At 43.4% G+C, this 18,920-nt stretch overlaps 1 protein-coding gene across 3 annotated transcripts; it reads left to right on the top strand.

Moving 5' to 3' along the window:
- The first annotated feature begins 817 nt into the window (after positions 1 to 817).
- LOC121586565 (anillin) lies at positions 818 to 14,057 on the top strand. Of its 3 annotated transcripts, none has more exons than XM_041903347.2 (24): positions 818 to 995; positions 4,023 to 4,176; positions 4,613 to 5,110; positions 5,309 to 5,673; positions 5,953 to 6,334; positions 6,533 to 6,783; positions 6,972 to 7,079; positions 7,200 to 7,404; positions 7,641 to 7,855; positions 8,062 to 8,213; positions 8,514 to 8,661; positions 9,115 to 9,250; positions 9,409 to 9,588; positions 9,880 to 10,006; positions 10,130 to 10,178; positions 10,285 to 10,338; positions 10,873 to 10,905; positions 11,175 to 11,193; positions 11,394 to 11,506; positions 11,848 to 11,901; positions 12,287 to 12,373; positions 12,552 to 12,659; positions 12,902 to 13,074; positions 13,377 to 14,057. In XM_041903347.2, exons 1-24 carry the CDS (start codon positions 978 to 980, stop codon positions 13,489 to 13,491), a joined length of 3,744 nt encoding a protein of 1,247 aa, XP_041759281.2. In that variant the 5' UTR covers positions 818 to 977; the 3' UTR covers positions 13,492 to 14,057. The 3 variants fall into 3 exon arrangements, with proteins under 3 accessions (XP_041759281.2, XP_041759282.2, XP_041759283.2); XM_041903348.2 differs by having other exon boundaries at positions 5,956 to 6,334; XM_041903349.2 differs by lacking the exon at positions 11,848 to 11,901.
- Positions 14,058 to 18,920: the final 4,863 nt, after the last annotated feature.

Here is an 18,920-nt window from a genome sequence, read left to right on the forward strand (position 1 = left end):
TGCCACTAATTATTTCAAAGTGTCATTATATAGTTTATACATATTTGTGTTATGTTTTTCACTTTTCTCACCAACTTGTTTAATAAATGTGACTTCATTCAATATCTGTTTCCCTGCTTCCATGTATCCTTCCTGCATGTTTTGTGAGTCAGACTCAATGGCATAAAGGAAAGGATATGCTTCATTTAACCAGGCAGGTCAAATTCCATCCTCCTTCTGTCTCGCTGAAGGTTGGGCCTTGAATGTCCAGTCTACAACATTGGCTGTGTGTGGGTGAGAGAAAGTACAAAAGACAGACAGACTATTCTGTTCTATTCTATTCTAATATATATATATATATATATATATATATATACTCACTAACTGTAAGTCGCTCTGGATAAGAGCGTCTGCTAAATGACTAAAATGTAAATATAAAAAAATTCACAACTTGGTTATTATTATTCAGCTGATCACAATCAGAGATATTTTTCTACGTGTGACATTGGCTCTAAATTGTCTCTCTGTACTGTGTGTAATGTTTACTGTTAATTTCTGATTGTTAATTTCACTTTTGTTTTATCTATTTCACTTATTTTGGCAATTTAAACATATGTTTCCCATGCCAATGAAGCCCATTGAATTGAATTGAATTGAGAGAGAGTGAAACTTGAATCTGATTGGCTAGACTTCGTCTGTCTACGCCCATTGTGTTTCTCATTGGTTGTCCCGTGATTCCTGCGTGAGTTCAACCGTCGGAGTCTGCGCAGTGAACACAGCGCTGAAATTCAAATATTGAACAAATGTTTGTAAAAAAAAAAAAAAACAGGAACGGAGGCGTCTGGTCTGGTGAAACGAGCTATCCGCGTTTGCTGAATTAGCATAGATAAACTATACTTATTTAATATAGCTAAGTCAGTAGATTTTAATATAGCTAAGTCTGTAGATTTTAATATAGCTAAGTCAGTAGATTTTAACAAAGATAAACTATTCTCGGAATGGATCCGTTTACCGAGGTGAGTGCACAGTTAATTTATTTTATCTAGCTAGTAAGTTCTGGGTAACATTTGCTAGCTAGCTAACGTAGCTACCATGGCCAGCTAACGTTAGCTATTAAAAACAATTTGTTTGTTGCATTGCATGAAGATGTTAAACTTGTTTGATAACCAAAATACTCAGTGACTGTCATTAAACTCGATATTTGTAGCACTGAAATAATGTTGTAAAACCTGCATGCAAACCAACGTTAATCACGTTGGTTTGCATGCTAACTAGCGTTAGCTAGCTGGTAACTACCTCGTTAATTTGTTCTTCAACAAATGGGAATTTAAATATTTTGTAAACTAGCTAACTTTGGCTGATTTCAAATGTATAACCTTAACTGAAAGTTGTTGAAAACGTTGCTCGTTAGATAGCCAAGTCAACTGTTATAGAAGTGACATCTAAATGACATCTAAACCCTGACATCTCCTGTTAAAGGTATTTTCCTCTTCATAATTCTAATACTGTACATTACATGCCTGCATAAAGCAGTCTGATAATTGTCTTGTCAACAACCCCAGCCCCTCCCTTAACGTGTGAGCAGGGAGAGAGAAATCTACAATTCCCTTATTGGGAATGAATGGATACCAGTTGGAGCTTGGAATAGTTCCAACCTTTGACTGCATTAGTCAAAACTACAGTATGACAAAGTGAAGAATTTGAATATGAATACAGGAGTGAACGTTAGTGTTTTCAGTTACACTGGGTGTTTCCCCCCTTCATTTCCATACAGCAGCTGTCTGTCAATTTCCCTTTTAAATTACACTATCCATTTTTTAAACCAAATGTGCCATGAGGACTAGCTAGATTTAATTAAAAAAATAACTCTGGTATGGAACTGGTTCTGTTCCATGACAACTCGTGTGTGTATATATAGAGAAAGCAGCGGCCATCAGCAGTATACGAAATCACTCAAATTTCCACTCCAACCAATAGAAATGCCTCGGGAGATTTCAAATCCAGTAGCCACAACACGTCAGGAGTGGCTCATTCCGAGTGGCTCATTCCTAAGGAATGACACCCACTTTAACAAGTTTTCCACACAGCCTGGCTGGGTGAGAGAGCTGCTCAGGCAACTCTGAAACAGGCAAGAATGTGTTGAGTATTGCACTGTTGCAGCCAGAGCTCTGGCCCAGGGCAATAAATCATGCCTCAGGACTGTTTGCCTTGGACTGGGAGGCCAGCTAGGGTTTTAGTGTACAGATGAGAAGAACAGACAGGAGAGTAGGAGGCCAGGGAGAAGTAGTGTAGAGGCAATGGCAGCCTTTTATCTCCCCCAGACTCAGTAGTTTTTGTTGACCCTGTGATGTGGACTAAAACTTTTTCACTATTTGAAAGCCATAGACCCCCTCCATCCACTGCTCACTATGGGTGCAATAAAATAGAACAGAAAGGAAAACATACTAAAATGGCACCACTTCAACCTCATATTCATTATCTCCAGCACCAAACCAGTGTCTACATCTGTGGTTAAAAAATGCTTCTATGTGACATCACAGTGTAGAATTTAAATGTAAGAAAGTGAGTTTCAAAACCTGCAACGAGTTTCTAGGCAGAGGGAGTGTATTTTCTTGCCCACCATGTCACCGCAATCTGTGTTTGGAAATCACTGTCATTGGGTATACCTTTTTTAACGTGATATTTTTCAAGAAATGCGCCGCTTTCACATATGTAGACGGGCGACGTGGCCTACAAATCATCTAGATTTTAAGCCTTACACAACCATAAAACCTACAAATAATTTAATTATCAAATTTGTTTTACCTGCTTTTTTGCAATAATCACTGATCTGACTTTCAAGTACCCTTTTGTTTAAAAATTTAACCAGAACCATGCATAATGCACATTCACTAATAATGACACATTTCTTGTAGCAGACATTATAGAAAATGAACACAGGTCTCATAAACAATCTCTCAAGCACAAGCCCACATGCTAGTGAGTAGCAAGCTAATCTTTATATTTAAAGTATAGCTAACTTGGATCTATTTGCTAGCTAACAATATAGAACAGTTGAATTGTTATGAACACACCCTTCTGTCCATCTCCAACTGTTTGAACAGCATGCTAGCCTGTCCACTTTGTTCAGATGTTGAAATCAAGTGGCCTACCTTATTTCTCAGAATGAGAACGAGTTGCCAATTCCTTATGTTTTTTTATGCTTATTGCACATTTATAAAACACAGACTACACCGCTAGTATAACAGTATGTGGCTAAAATGCTTGTAGCGGAATGTGGTACTGAACAACAGAAATTGAGCATACATTTTTCAGAATCAATGTTCAGTGATACTCCCATTTTAATAGGGTCTGCTCAGGAGGAGTTGCAATTTGATGAGTTGAAACATAAAAAGGCTATCGTTAGAAAGGTTATGTTCTCCTCTATGACAGTAAAATAATTGTTCAATGTGTTTCGGTGTCTGTATGACTGTTTCTGTTGGACCAAATGCAAATAGCGAGTTGAAAATGCTTGTCAGATCGGAAGAAGTGATCTTTCATCTTTGTTACTGTGAGTGGCAGGGGGAGGGGCTTGGTGTGTGGTGGAGGGACTTGGTGTGCATGTATAAATGAAAAGGTGCACAGTCGCAGCAGATGGGGGCGAAGGAGACGATACCAAAAAGACATGAGAACAAGCGAACATAAACGCTCATAAAATTATACAAAATAAACTTGATTCTTGTGATACAGGCATTTGGAATATCGTGCAAAAACATTCAAATTAATTTGATATATCAGCCAGCCCTATGTAGACACTGGTTGGAGACAATAAATATGAGGTTGAAAAGTGGCGCAGTTGCAATTTAAGTTTACAATGGTGTGGAATGTCCCTCAGGATGTCACTTTTATATGTGCTAGTCAATGCTGTCTGGACGGTACGGCGGGCTACTACTCCTAGGTCCTGTTCTCATTAGATTCAATCAAATTAGAAAAAAGAGTGCACACAGTGCTCTAAATGGAAATGTTATATTTCATAATAAAGTATTGTTTTTTTCCCTGTTCAGAAACTCCTGGAGAGGACCCGTGCTCGCAGGGAGAACCTGCAGAAGAAGATGGCAGAGAGGCCCACTGCTTCTAACAGACAGATGGCCAAGAGAGCAAGGGAGCCTCTGGCTGAGACCTGCAACAGCCTGGTCACAGAGCCTGTCATCGACAAAGGTAAGGGAAGGCCTTCCTACAAAAAGATCATACACTTTTATTCTCAAAGTGATACAATATAAAATACATCAATTATTTGCGAGCACAGTGCTCCCTCTGGTTGCGATAGTGAATATGGCATAGATGAGTTTTGTTTTATTTGAAACCCCAGATGGTTCCATTAGCCTTCAGGAAGTGGTTGAACTTCTTGCCCTGCACGTGCACAGCTTTCCATACAAGAAGCTTGACCATTGAAACTGCTCAAAGAGAATGATCTGATCAAATCAGTGGGATGGGTCTAGGGCTGTAGCTTTCCCTATGCTGTGTACAAATATAGACAAAATGGTGACATTTCAGATCGTATGTATATCAAGTCAAATACTTATGTTAATTTTGTGGATTGGAAATCTCCCAGTGTGTAAACTTAACTCATGGTGTTTCTTACTTGACCCCCCAGCCCCCCACCAGTCCACCAAGCCCTCTCCCTCCAAGCGGAGTCGTTCAGGTGAACTTGACAAGCCCACCATTATTGGTGAGGAGAACAGAGCGCCTGCGATGCCTCCTCGCACCCTGACCCCTACTCTGTCAGATCCCCAGACTGACCGTAAGCCCCCAACGGGCCCAGCCAGCATCCGCTCTGCCTCTTCTCTGGAGAGGGTGGATGTCTGCCCTGGTGCTCCCGTTCCTGAACCAGAGCCCATGGTGGCAGCACAGCTTGTCCCAGAGCAGGTCAGGGCCAGGGAGGTAGCGCGCCCTGCCCCAGAACCAGAGAAGGTGGCTGTGAGTGCTGCTTCACAGCCAGAGAGCACCAGGAATGTGGAGGAGGTGCCTACTAGCCCAGTTCTCCAGAGGAACAGAGAAGAGCAGAGGGAGGCTCCCACCTCCTCAACCCCTGCTGCCATGAAGTCTCGCCTGGCCAGACTGGCTGAACAGAGGCAGTACTGGGACTCTGAAGGTAAGGAGCATGGCCTGTTGACTAGCTCGATCATTTCATTTGTACATGTATTACCTGCTTAACCATTATAGAACACCTGACAAACATTGTTTTTACACCTTCTAATATCAGTTTAGAAATATACTACAACAATCATATTAAACACATATTATTGTTTTGGCCTGACAAATTTGAATGCGTATGTTTTTCTCCTCCAAGGTACCTCTGACGAGGTTCCAGACATCCCAGCAGCTCTGTCCCCAGTGAAGAGCCAGACCCAGCTGAGGCAGGCTGTGGCCTCGGTCCCCACACCCGGCCCTGCTGCTGCGTCCTCAGAGGCCCCTGTGGGCAGGAAGGGTCGGCTGGCCAGCCTTGCTGCCACCATTGGGTCCTGGGAGGACGACCTCAGCCACGCGGCCCCTCGCAGCAGAGACAATCCACAAGGGAAGCCTGGTAGTGTCAGTACCGCCACCCCTGCTTGGAGGAGAGAGGCTGGTGCTGGAGCCAAACCCACCTCTGCTGCTGCAGACCGGCCACAAATGAGTCAGTCATCAAACAGCAAGCCTGCTCTGGACTCCAACCAGGTGAGTCATAATGCGACAGTTGACTTTGTTACTAATCACGATGTACATAACTGTTGTGTGATTAATATGTCAATGCATGGGAGAAACTGATTCTATAGAGCCATTTTGAATGTGAAAAAGATTCAGAAGTAGAAATTAAGATATTAATTGGTGATGCTTTGCAAGAAGGCGGTGTGCAGTAACAACTAATTATAAATTGTTATGTTTCGACGCACATGCAGAAGACTTTGAGATTTTCTGAACAGTTTGGTTAATAATTTCGCTCTTGCATTTCTTCAGCAGCCTGTCCACTCCCCAGTCAAGTCCACCAGAACGGTTCCCCCCAGCCCCCAGAAGACTGAAGTACCTGAAGCCAGACCAGCTCTACGGACAGGCAGAGGTCTCCCCTCTCCTGTATCTAGTCCCCAGAGGAGTTACCAGGGGAGAGCCTCAGCCTTCACCCCCAGCCCCCAGAAAGGCGCTCCCTCCTCAGCCTCACCTGTGCCTCAGAGCCCCCTGAAGAACCAGGCCCTGTCCCGAGCCCTGGAGGTCAACGCTAGCCCCAAGAAGCCCTCCACCACTGGACCCTCTGTCCTGCAGACCAGGGAGAGGTTCACCAAGGAGACCACCCCAGCCACTCCCCTGCAGCAGAGAGGCACCGCTGGAGCGACTGGAACTCCAGGTGTGCGAGAATTAGCTCTCAACTTAGCTTTGTTGTTTTTCTTAAGCTAAAGTCGACAGCTTATTAGGATGTTCTGAAATATCAGATGTTTTAATACATAGTCTCTGCTCATTTGACCATTGCTGTGTTTCAATGTCTATATCCACTTCCATTGTCCTCCAAGAGTTACTGAATATTTTTCTCTTCTGTTTCTAACAGGTGTCAAGTCGTTCATGGAGCGTTTTGGGGAGAGGCGCCAGGAGCGTTCTGACCTGAGTTCCCCTGCCACCAGCCATGGAGCTGCCGCTCGTACCCCGACCGTAGTGAACCCGTCTGGGGCAGGCCTGACTGGTCGTACCCCTGTGGTGAGCCAGTCTGTGACCCCCAACACCAGGCTGGTGCAGGAGAGGCTGAGAGCTGCCCAGGCTGCCAACACCGCCACCGCTGACCTCGCACAGAAACAGAAACTGGTACTACAGTTCACTTTATTTACCCAGACCTTCTACCGTAATGTCTTTAGTTTTGCCTTTGTACGGCACTTTGGCATTTATTTTTGTAATGAATAGCTCTTTTTAAAATTAAAGTATTACATGTATTATGACATTTGTTTTGTGACCAGACTGATGGAAAGTTGTCATTTTCTTGTTTTTTATTGCAGGAGCGTGAGTCGGAACTGGCTCAGATTCGTAACCGCTTCCAGAAAGGGAACAACATTTGGAAGAACAAGGAGGCGGCAGCAGACACAAAGAAAAACACACAGGCCAAGGTTGGTGGTGAAGTATATTTATTTCGACCAAAACTTCATATGTGTAGACTGGTGTATGATGGGCAACTGCAAAGCAGTTATGAAGAAAATGTTAAATGAGCCTGTAATTATTTTTCTCAGGATCTGATTGAGCAGCCTGAGGAGAGACGGCCTGTTGTCTCCCAGCCTGATGATGAGCCAACAGCTTACCCTCTGGATAGCCTGAATGCTGCACCCAAGAAACCCAATGTACCTGCTGCCACCACCCCAACCTCCAGCCCTGTGAAGAGTGTAGAATTCTCAGTGGAGAAGCCTTCTGAGGAAGAAACACAGGAGGAGGAATCAGGTACTGTACTTACTATCTTAGTACACTATACTTGATCATACTAACTTGGCTTTCTTGAGATTACACTGATCCTAAAAATGTTTATTTGGATGCTTTAATCGGATGCAAGTTCCAGATTTTTTTAATGTCCTAAGCTTTCGGTCAACAACGATTTTAATCAGAGCAGTCCTCTATATAATCTAAGTTTACACTGATGGCGTCACTATAACATCCCACTCACTATTGTCTCAATGCAGATGAAGAAGAGAGTCATGAGATGAACGTGGACCAGTCCAACAACTCTGATGTGATCAACAACAACTTTGACGGGTTCCATGACCAGAGTGGTGAGGATGAGGAGGGTGCAGGAGATGAGGAGGAAGATAAACTGAACATCTCCTCTATGTCCATCCTGGCCCCCTTCTCTGAGACTGTGGCTGCCGTGGTCAAGAGCCCAGTGAGGAAAATGATGGTGAGTTTACAGTACAAAGCTGGAAACAAAATGGAAAAAATGCTAAGCATACAAAGTAGAAAAGTCTTTCAGCTATTTAATGTCTTGGACTGCTTTTTAATGCAAGCTTGTCATATTTTGTTTGCGCCCATGGACTAGATAGACTTATGGCCAAATATGTAATTTTTGGGCCAACTTAATACTTTTTCATGTATATCCCTGACAAGATGTTGACCCCAGCCAGTTCATTCAACGCTAAGAGCCAGACTCCTGACAGTGTGTCCAGACCCAGTAAGTTCCAGAGGGCTCGCATGCTCCGGGCCGGGTCATCAGACAGCCTAGAGACAGACAACCATGAGGACCACAACCTGCCCTACAGGTAACCAACCACTCTCTAACCAGTTAAAGGCACATACCCAAACTGGTGCCTTACTGAATTCATGGTATCTCTAATGTAACTGGCTGAGCTTCACCCCTTCAGCTGATACATCAACAACTTTTCTATTTATGTCATTTAGTTTCACTGAGTTCAAGATACGAACCATAACTATTTTCTCTTAGGTCATTCAGACCCTTGTATCCAGTTAACACCCTGTTGATACTTTTATGGGGTATTTTTCACTGAAGCAAAGCAGCCTTCCTTGTTCACTCTCTCCATATGTTTTCCTTTCTCTTCCAGTATTGATGCGTACAGGTCGACCAGGATCAAGGAGAGTACGGAGAGGCCCTGTGTGAAGCAGGTCATTGTGAGGAAGGAGGACATGTCTCGGAGAGCAGCAGAGGAACCCAGGAGCCAAGGACACACCAGCATCAAACAGAAGATGAAGGTAAAGGCACGGACAGACCGGTAGGATTGTTGAGCATCTGCTGGCCGAGAGTACTTAACACCTCTGAACAGAGTGCCGCTGTAATTTTCTAACTGATTCCACATGTAGAAATGGACGGAAATTACGTCTGTTAAATTGCCAATGGCGGTGGTCTCTATAACACACCGCACCGACAGCGGTCTGGTGCGTTTTCTCCATAAGTGAGATGGAAGCTGACTCTGTGACACAATGCCAGAGCAAGAACAACTTACTTCAGAGGTGGCCCTGTCATACTGTTATTAATAGTAAGGGATCTAGTAGTAGAGTACAGAATCAAGTGTAAGTGCTCTGAGTGCAAAATATACATCTCTTGGGATATTTTCCCCTTCCTTCCATGTAGGTTCTTCTGACCGCTGATGTTGATTTCCTCGTTCCATGTGACCAATGAGATGTCGTCTTTATGATTCCTTGTAGGTTCTGACCAATGAGATGAACCTGCAGCAGACCGTGATCAGCCAGGCCAGCCAAGCTCTGAACTGCTGTACGGATGAGGAGCATGGGAAAGGCTCGCAGGTGGAGGCAGAGGCTGAGAGGCTGCTGCTCGTAGCCAGTGAGTTCCCCTTCTACCCCTACAACATGGGGTGCACACACTGACAGCCAATCCCAATTTGCACCATACCCCTTGGGGATCAGCTGTTATATTTTTAAGATTATCGACATGCATTTCGCTTAAACTTTCTTACACGTCTTTTTCTTGTCTCCCTCCAGCGGAGAAGCGGGGGGCTCTGAAGGCTGAGTTGGACCGTCTGAATGGAGAGGGTCCTAGCGGTCAGAGGAGGGGGCAGGGTGGGGACATGGGGGTCTCAGCCTCCAAGGGATCCATCTCTCTCCTGGAGCTACGACTGCCCCTCAAAGCTGACTTTGTCTGCTCCTCTGCTAACAAGCCAGGTAGAGACCCAACACACAACAATTGTGTTACTTGATTATCTCTTCTAACCACCTTTTTTATTTGTATTCTTTTGGTGAATGACGTTATGTCTTTTGTAGTGTTTGTAATGAGCCTGCAACCAAATTGCCTTTGGGGACAATACAGTTCTATTGATCTCCTGTTTTCCACATCGTACTGTCAAAAACAAGATGAAAAATGTACATTGTTCAATCCAATTGTAATATACTTAAAGTATTATGTGTTAGACAGAACTCATTACATTTTCCACTTTATATCTGTGTTTATTCCAGAGTCGTCAAGCCATTACTTCTTCATCATGATCCGTGCTGGAGCTGAGAATACAGTTGCTACTCCCCTGGCCAGCACACGTAGCGCTATCAGTGGAGACGCAATCACCTTCTCTACCAAGTTCACCATGTCAGTTAAACTGCACAGATTCCCTCTCTGAAATTCTGTAGAGTAGTACCACTGTCATGCATGTCATGTCCTCTGTCATACATGTTCTAATGCCTTCCTCTCTCTCTCTCTCTTCCGTTTTAGGCCTGATGTCTCTAACGACTTTGCAATTGATATTGAGGTTTACTGCCTGGTGAGTTCTTGCTGCTTTTTGTAAATGCAAATGTTATTGTTTAAGGAGGACTCTGACTTCTTTGAGCTGAGATATTACTCACTTTAACCCTGTTTATTTCCTTCAGGTGCAGAAGCGTGAGTTGAACCCTGACAAGAGGAAGAAGCCCAGCAAGTCAAAGGTAGTGTGATTTAATCAAATATGCCTTAACAAACTGTACAATTCAGTTTATTTAATATTTGACCTGGGAATAGTCTTGTATCTTTCCTTCTAGTTTCTGCTTGAATACAGTGCAATTGCTATGTATCAGAATATGCATTTAGAGCATTGCATTTAGAGCTATTTTCAAAAAACTTCCTGTCTCTAAGATGAGATGGTGTGGAGCCATGTTCGATTTGTGCTTGTCGGTATGGACTGATTTTAAAACCCCACTCACCTTTTGGTGTGGGTGTACTGTAATGTTACTACTCGGTAGTAGAACACAACTAACACAAGGCTTACCAGGCCCTGGGCCTACTGCTGCCCAACACACACATTAGGCCTTCAGGCTCCTTCTTTCCATTCCAACACACAGTGAAGGGTCTCTTTGAAAGGCTTTGTTCACAGCTCACAATAGCAGGGTTGGCTTAGTCAGTGTTTTGAATTACCCATTCATTCCCTTGTCTATGTCCTGACGTAACCTCTTCTGAAACTCAATCACCTTTTCTCTTTCTAGGCCATCACTCCCAAGAGGTTCCTCGCCATCTCTGTAAGCTTTCATTCTTATCATCCTTCTCTAATACACTGCCTTGTGGTTACATACAGAATGTTTGTTTGAACACTTATCGGATCTGTTCAGGGGGATTGGTAGGAATGATCGCCACATGGGAAATGTAGAATTGCATCAATGAATGCGTTATACTATTATTCTGTTACTGTTGTCATATATGATGTATGCAGTACATACAGTCAGCCATCTTGAAAATCATTCTAAACATGCCTCTCCTCTTCATAACATCTCTCTCTTTGCCCCTGTAGAAGAGCAGTCTGACTCCAGGTAAGGATACTTTTTAAGTAACTGCTGCTAGTGGATATTTTTTATGAAGGTTTTACTTGCAGTAATTGTGATGTGTGGTTCAGTCTCACCTACTTCAGTTGAACAGACTTATTGATTTTGCAAGTCTCTGTGGATGATAATGTCTGCTAAAACAAATAATGTGTAGCTTAAACAACAAATCCTCCTTTCTCTCTTTGCAGTGGTGGCCAGTCCTGGGGGCCCAAATACAGTCCGCACCAGTAACTTTGTCCTGGTCGGGTCTCACAAGCTAACTCTAGCCTCAATTGGGAAAAACAAGTTCCCATTGGAGAAGGTAAAATCCGAAGACTTTTGTAACATTTTTTAAAAACTTTATTGAAATGTTGTTCTGACTCCACTTCCATTTATATCCTGAATTCGCCCTCTATTTCCACTTTAGCTGACCTCTGCTGTGTCTCTGCACACAATACCAGCTAATGTCCAGGGTAATCGTAGGGGAGGGTCTAACATCTGTAGAGTTTAGAACTGACAGTTGTCCTGAGAGAGGCCGGAGCAGGGAGACGGGCCTACAAATCTGAAAAACAGTCTTTGTTCTCCCACCTGCACTGTCTGTGTGCTGCCTGCCCGCCTCTGACACTCATTCACTCACATACACTCCTCGTTTCTCTCTTTTAGATCAAATATGAAGGCATTGAGAGAGCGCTTCTCAGAGACATGTTTCACAGCAAGGTTGCTACTCGATCCATGACCACTTTAATATTTTGGGATTTGTGTGTGTGGTGGTTTGTGACAACAAAATAATCTGGTTCTGTTGTGACACTAACATTTCTAACCTCAAACTACAAGTTGCTTGGTATTGTCGTAAGGACTGTAAGTTGTGCTGGATGTCTTTTGTATGTTTTGGGGGTGTTTCAGGCACGGTATGCAGTTAAGTTGTCACCATCCAGCCAATTTACTCTTATTAGAAGACAACAGGCTTACATTTCTGCCTAAAAGCTAATTAACCCAATCTGTCCTGTCACCCGGCCGTCTTAATCGATGGAAGCATTTTGTGGATGTGTTGGTGGTCTTTCAGCTGAGGCCTGTGTTACATGTCCTGTGTAATCTGTTCCAGGTGCCTTTCCTGTGCCCCCTGGAGGGCCACATCTACCTGAAGATGCAGTGTGAGGTGGGCTCCCTGGTGGAGGAGAGAGGCTTCCTGGTGAGTACACGCATGCATCAGATGCAGTGTAGACATGGAGCCTAAACATAGATTTACAGATCTACATCCCACATGCCCTCAGGTAGTCAGACTAACATTTTGTTATTTCAAGGGGAGACGTTTGAGATTTCACCTTGGACAGGCTTAATCTTAATCTGTATTTTTTTTTGTTTTACAGACAATGTTTGAGGATGTGAGTGGGTTCGGAGCATGGCACAGGAGATGGTGTGTCCTGTCAGGATACTGTATCTCCTACTGGACCTACCCTGATGACGAGAAACGCAAGGTAGGAGGATGTTGAAGCCAACCTGCCGTCGAGCACTATTGGAGCCTTTAGTTTTTAATGATAAGCCCAGTGAGCCTATTTTTTCAATACTATAGGACCAGTGGAAATAAGCATTCAGGTTTTATTGTGGTTATTCTTGGTTGTAATGTACCAGTATGTCAATTCATGTTGCTAACAATTATAGTAGCTTTATCTATTTTAATTGTCATAAAATTTCTTTGGACGGGTGCATGTCTTTCTAGAACCCAATAGGTCGCATCAACTTGGCCAACTGCACCAGTCATAAGGTGGAGCCAGCCAACAGGGAGTTCTGTGCCCGGCCCAACACCTTCGAGCTGATCACCGTCCGGCCTCAGAGAGAGGACGACAGAGAGACGCTCGTCAGCCAGTGTAAAAACACCATGTGTGTCACCAAGTAAGTCACTGGTCGAAGTTGCTATAGTACGCTGTGTTGTTTTGTAGGCAAGTACCTTGTGTGGAGCAATTATTTGAAGATTGGCTGATTTTATGACATTTGGCACACTGAAGCCCAAGTTTTCTATTTTCTGCACTCTTCTCCCTGAAGTGAGCACTTGTTCACTCCCCCTCAAATATTTAAAAACAATACTTCAGGGAAGTGAACGAGTGCACGCTTCAGGGAGAAGGGAGGTAAACTGACTTGGGTCTCCGGTCCAGTATACTGAAACTCATAACATGACTCTTTACGTGTACCTGCAGGAACTGGCTGTGTGCCGACACCAAGGACGAGAGGAACCTGTGGATGCAGAAGCTCAACCAGATCCTGGTGGACCTGCGCATGTGGCAGCCAGACTCCTGCTACAGGCCTGTGTGAAAGCACAGCTCCCCCGCCCGGACTAGATGGCTAACAACACCCTGCATGGTTCTGGGTCTCGCATATGGACTGTCACGATCAGTGACACTTACGATGACTAAGTGCAATACAATATGAATGTTATTAAATAGGATTTACAGGTGGATTATATTTTTAGAGGCGCTTTTGTGGACAGTCAAGACAGTTTAAGTCAGGGATGGGCAACTGGGGGCCCCATTTTGTAGCCCCCCATTCTCCAACTCAGTCTGGGTCTCAACCAGGGTTTTTGTTAGGAAAATGTGGCGCTGGACATTTGACCAGCAACATTTTAGTTTACCGGACATTTGAGAAATCTGCCGGACCCATATGTATTGGGTACGTAACCTGATTAAGGCGTCCACCCACAGTGCTCAGAATGACACATCACATTTTAGATTATGGTAATTCATATTAACAGAACATGCAAGTCAGATGCAAGGATGTGTGGTCCTGATTCTGATGTTCACTTTGGAGATGTTAGAATAACTGTCTACATTTACCTTTCCTCAGCCAACAAGACAAGTAACGAACAGCAAAACCACTAGCCTATGTCAATCTACTATCCCCCATAGTAGAAAAGTTTACCTATTCTATTGGCAGAGAAATAGCCTATTCCAAAAAGACTCTGGGACAGTTATGGGAAGATAGAGCCCAATGAATCTGATGCAACCGATCCAAACCTTTAGCTTAATGTTGATAAACTATGATCCCGTGTGGCTCAGTTGGTAGAGCATGGCGCTTGCAATGCCAGGGTTTGGGTTCGAATGGGTTCCCACGGGGGACCAGTACGAAAATGTATGCACTCACTACTGTAAGTTGCTCTGAATAACAGCGTCTGCTAAACGACAAAAATGTAAATGTATTCACATTATAAGCTCAGCAATGCGCACATGGCAGTAGGCTATGCACAAATGTTTGTTCCATAATGCAATTGGCGGGAAAACACCTGTTGTCAAAAGGGCACCGCACATGCAAGCAGTTTAATGTGACAGATGAAAATATTTGTTAGAAATTTTGAAAGAGAGGAGATCTAATAGGCTACTTTGAAGCAAGGTAAGACATGCCTCATATGTATTAAAATGTTCAGGTTTCAAACAATTATGTTTTCAAAATGCGTAGCCTACTGCCTCTAGCTCATTGGTGTGACGTGCTGATGAAGCCTGCCTTCTGTTGCCGTTTGAGATGCTGCAGCAGCTCTCTCGCTGTCTGACATATTTTCCGCTCAAAGGCTCTATCTGTATGCTGTAGGGGTGTGATAAATAAGATAACGAATATACTGTAGCCTACGCATGCGCCAATTTAGTTCCACTAAATTATGCAAGTTAACCTATAGACCGATAAGCATGACCAGTCAAATGTATTTACATCGACTGGTATTTCCATCAATGAATAGGCTAAAAAGCATTATATCACAATGGGATTTTTTTCTTCTCCTGGACAATTGTCCGGCGCCACTTTTATTTATCGGCTTTTCAAAAAAAAAATATATATAGGCCAAAAGCCGGCTATTACCAGCTAACGGAAACCCTGGTCTCAACTTACTGTCGAGAGGTAGAATTTCAAAATTTGGTTGTGAATCAGCAGTTTCTGTTATGTCGGTCAGTCAATTAGCCCATGTCAGCAAAAAAAAAGTGGTTGGTCATGGTCGAATTACAGACCGGGGCCCCATTTGATTTTGTTAGTCACTCACTCAGATATTATATTAAAAACTGCAAACACTCCTCTCTGCCCCATGGCAAAATATGTAGAATTGCAGAAAATGTACTCCCAAACTTAATTTTCTTCTCTCCACTGTCAAGATGGGGGCTGTTAAAATGTTTTTCTCGTAAGGTCGATGCATGTGTGGTTATAGATGTGGGTACTCAGACCCACAAGCCACTGTGCCCCTCATGATGAGTTAAGATTTTGTGGCCCCCACCCTTATCAACGTTGCCCATCCCTGGTTTAAGTTATGCGTGTGAGAGAAATATCAATAAAGCCATACTTGTGTAGACATTTCAGTATTGACAAGGGCTGCTGGTGCTTTTACACAGTCCACACTGACCCTGTATTTTATATGCATGTCCAAAGTGTTGGGAGGCCGTACCCTCAAATATTTGAGAGAATTTTGAGAAAGTAGTATTTTGGTTTTCTATGCTTATACTCCCACGATGCATCCTGCTGACGAGATGTGGCTTTATATGTTGAATTTTTGTTTTCTCTGATTAACATTTTGAATCAATATTTAAGATGTCAAAACCAATTCTAGAATTATCTGCGTCAGTGCCAAGGTTATGCACCAGAATTATATGTATGTATAAATATGAACGCTCCACTTTTTCATAGTATTGGGAGAATGGCATGATTTGAAAGCACTGTTGAACAACCGTAACACTGATGTTTTTAGATTTAGCCACAATTCTCCACTTCAATACCCTTTTCCTTTTTTTGCTATTCGCTTTTTTTCTCCCTTTGCAATCTTAGCTATAGCTAATCTTTTATATTTATGTTGCGCAGTGGGGGTAGAAACTTCTAGGCTGTCAACACTACCGAACAAGAAAAGCCTTTAATATTGTTTGTTTTTATATTTTTGTGTCCAGGTTTTAAATGTTTTTTAAATGGTTACAGTTACACTGGGTGTGTGGATCTGCAGATATACGTATATTTTATTTCTATTGTAATGGAAAGCTTTGACAGTTGAGATGATTGCAAATCCTTTTTTGTGTGGGCAGATTTCTATTCTCATTTTAGTATAGCTAGCTATACACTCATTTAAGTGCAAAGCTTATTCTCGGTTCAAGTTTTAAGCATGTGCTTAGAGGACTGAAGATGCTATATTCACTCTTTTGTGCTTTTACAGTGACATTTTGGGGGGATAGTATGCCTTATCTACCCATTAATGAGTGCGTGAAATGTTAATTATTCTCCAAATGTTGGCAGTTCTATTATATCCCCTGATCTGTCCTGTCTAAATGCCAGTCTTTCATTGGAATAACAAGCACTCCAAAGATTCCTTGGATGTACTGGTATTTCTGAAATGAGACTTAAATGCCAGCTTTAACCAAAATAGTTGGATTTCTTTCAAGCTGATCAGAGTTGCAGTTTCATGTTCTTTAGGGTACTTTTTGTTTTTAGACCATATGAAGAAGAGCATGGCAGTATAAAATAGGCTATTAACGGTGAGAAACTGAACAGATATTACAGCGTTTACTTGCCTGGAACCATTAAAATGTAACTAAATATAATGGCTAAATTTAAACTGCTTGTCCTTGATAGAATAAAGCCGAAACCACACAGACTCTCGACATTTGCGTGCGAAAGTGGAGAGCGTCAATTCACATACACTGCTTAGCTAATGCCAACTTAATTTTCATGAGAATCCATGAAACTGTTGTATTTGTTATGTTCGCTATGTAGCCCTTGTGAATGATTGTTGTTCTTTTGACCACCTTATACACTATATATATATATATATATATATATATATATATATATATACACAAAAGTATGTGGACCCCCTTTTAAATGTATGGATTCGGCTGTTTCAGCCACACCGATTGCTGACAGGTGTATAAAATCGAGCACACAGCCATGCAATCTCCATAGACAAACATTGACAGTAGAATGGCCTTACTGAAGAGTTCAGTGACTTTCAACGTGGCACCGTCAAAGGATGCCACCTTTCCAACAAGTCAGTACGCCAAATTTCTGCCCTGCTAGAGCTGCCCCGGTCAACTGTAAGTGCTGTTATTGTGAAGTGGAAACGTCTAGGAGCAACAACGGCTCAGCCGCGAAGTGGTAGGCCACACAAGCTCACAAAACGGGACCGCCGAGTGCTGAAGCGTGTACCGCCTAAAAATCGTCTGTCCTCGGTTGCAACACTTACTACAGAGTTCCAAAATGCCTCTGGAAGCAACGTCACACAAGAACTGTTCGTCCGGAGCTTCATGAACTGAGTTTCATGTTTCTGAGCAGACGCACACAAACCTAAAATCACCATGAGCAATGCCAAGCATCTGCTGGAGTGGTGTAAATCTCGCCTCCATTGGACTCTGGGGCAGCAGAAATGCATTCTCTGGAGTGATGAATCATGCTTCACCATCTGGCAGTCCAATGGACAAATCTGGGTTTGGCGGACGCCAGGAGAACACTGCCTGCCCCAATTTTTGTATTTTACCTTTATTTAACTAGGCAAGTCAGTTAAGAACAAATTCTTATTTACAATGGCGACCTACACCGGCCAAACCCGGACGACGCTGGGCCAATTGTGCGCCGCCCTATGGGACTCCCAATCACGGCTGGTTGTGATACAGCCTGGAATCGAAACCAGGGGATCTGTAGTGATGCCTCAAGCACTGAGATGCAGTGCCTTAGACCGCTGCGCCACTCGGGAGCCCAATGCCAACTGTGAAGTTTGTTGAAAGGCCCCTTAGTTCCAGTGAAGGGAAATCTTAACGCTACAGCATACAATGACATTCTAGACGATTCTGTGCTTCCAACTTTGTGGCAACAGTTTGGGGAAAGCCCTTTCCTGTTTCAGTATGACAATGCTCCTGTGCACAAAGTGAGGTCCATACAGAAATGGTTTGTCGAGATCGGTGTGGAAGAATTTGACTGGCCTGTACAGAGTCCTGACGTCAACCACATCGAACACCTTTGGGATGAATTGGAACGCCGACTGCGAGTCAGGCCTAATCGCCCAACATCAGTGCCCGACCTCACTAATGCTCTTTTGGCTGAATGGAAGCAAGTCCCCGCAGCAATGTTCCAACATCTAGTGGAAAGCCTTCCCAGAAGAGTGGAGGCTGTTATAGCAGCAGAGGGGGGACCAACTCCATATTAATGCCCATGATTTTGGAATGAGATGTTTGACAAGCAGGTGTCCACATACTTTTGGTCATGTAGTGTTTTTGTCCTACAGGAGCCACCATACCTGCCTCCTGTTATGTTGGCTCACTGAACGTGAGGAGAGTTGTAGCTAATACACCCTAGCAGTTAAAGAATTTAGCAAGTCTCCTACTTTCTACATAACAGTATTCTCGCTTGTAACTGAGTTTCTCGAGTGTCCCAGCCATAGCCTGCCTATATGCCTTTGCTCGAAATCATCAAAGGTAGGCATAAAGTTGTTGTTTTCAAATATGTATTATTGGCACTGGCAGCTAAACTTATCAACAATAAGTATTACACTTTAACTATACATATCACAATTCCAGACGTTCACTAGCACGCGGTGCCGCGCGGTGAAACACCGCTTCCCATTCATTTTCAATGGAAGGAAAGCGGAGAGGGCGGGGACCGTTGGGCGGTGAAAAAGTTTAACATTTCCCAACTTTATGCAAATCACCAGCGGCGACCGCTGGGCGATGACAAATCATATCGAGTGGTTTGACGCTATGCGACCCAAGGCTGGAGACTTTCTTCAGCAAAGATGG

This window comes from Coregonus clupeaformis, chromosome 17, assembly GCF_020615455.1.
Source record: "Coregonus clupeaformis isolate EN_2021a chromosome 17, ASM2061545v1, whole genome shotgun sequence".
Taxonomy (NCBI): Eukaryota; Metazoa; Chordata; class Actinopteri; order Salmoniformes; family Salmonidae; genus Coregonus; species Coregonus clupeaformis.

Coding starts and splice junctions, on each gene's coding strand:
- LOC121586565 (XM_041903347.2), top strand. Junction 5,111..5,308: donor GCAGTACTGGGACTCTGAAG/GTAAGGAGCATG, acceptor TTCTCCTCCAAG/GTACCTCTGACGAGGTTCCA. Junction 10,179..10,284: donor ATATTGAGGTTTACTGCCTG/GTGAGTTCTTGC, acceptor TATTTCCTTCAG/GTGCAGAAGCGTGAGTTGAA.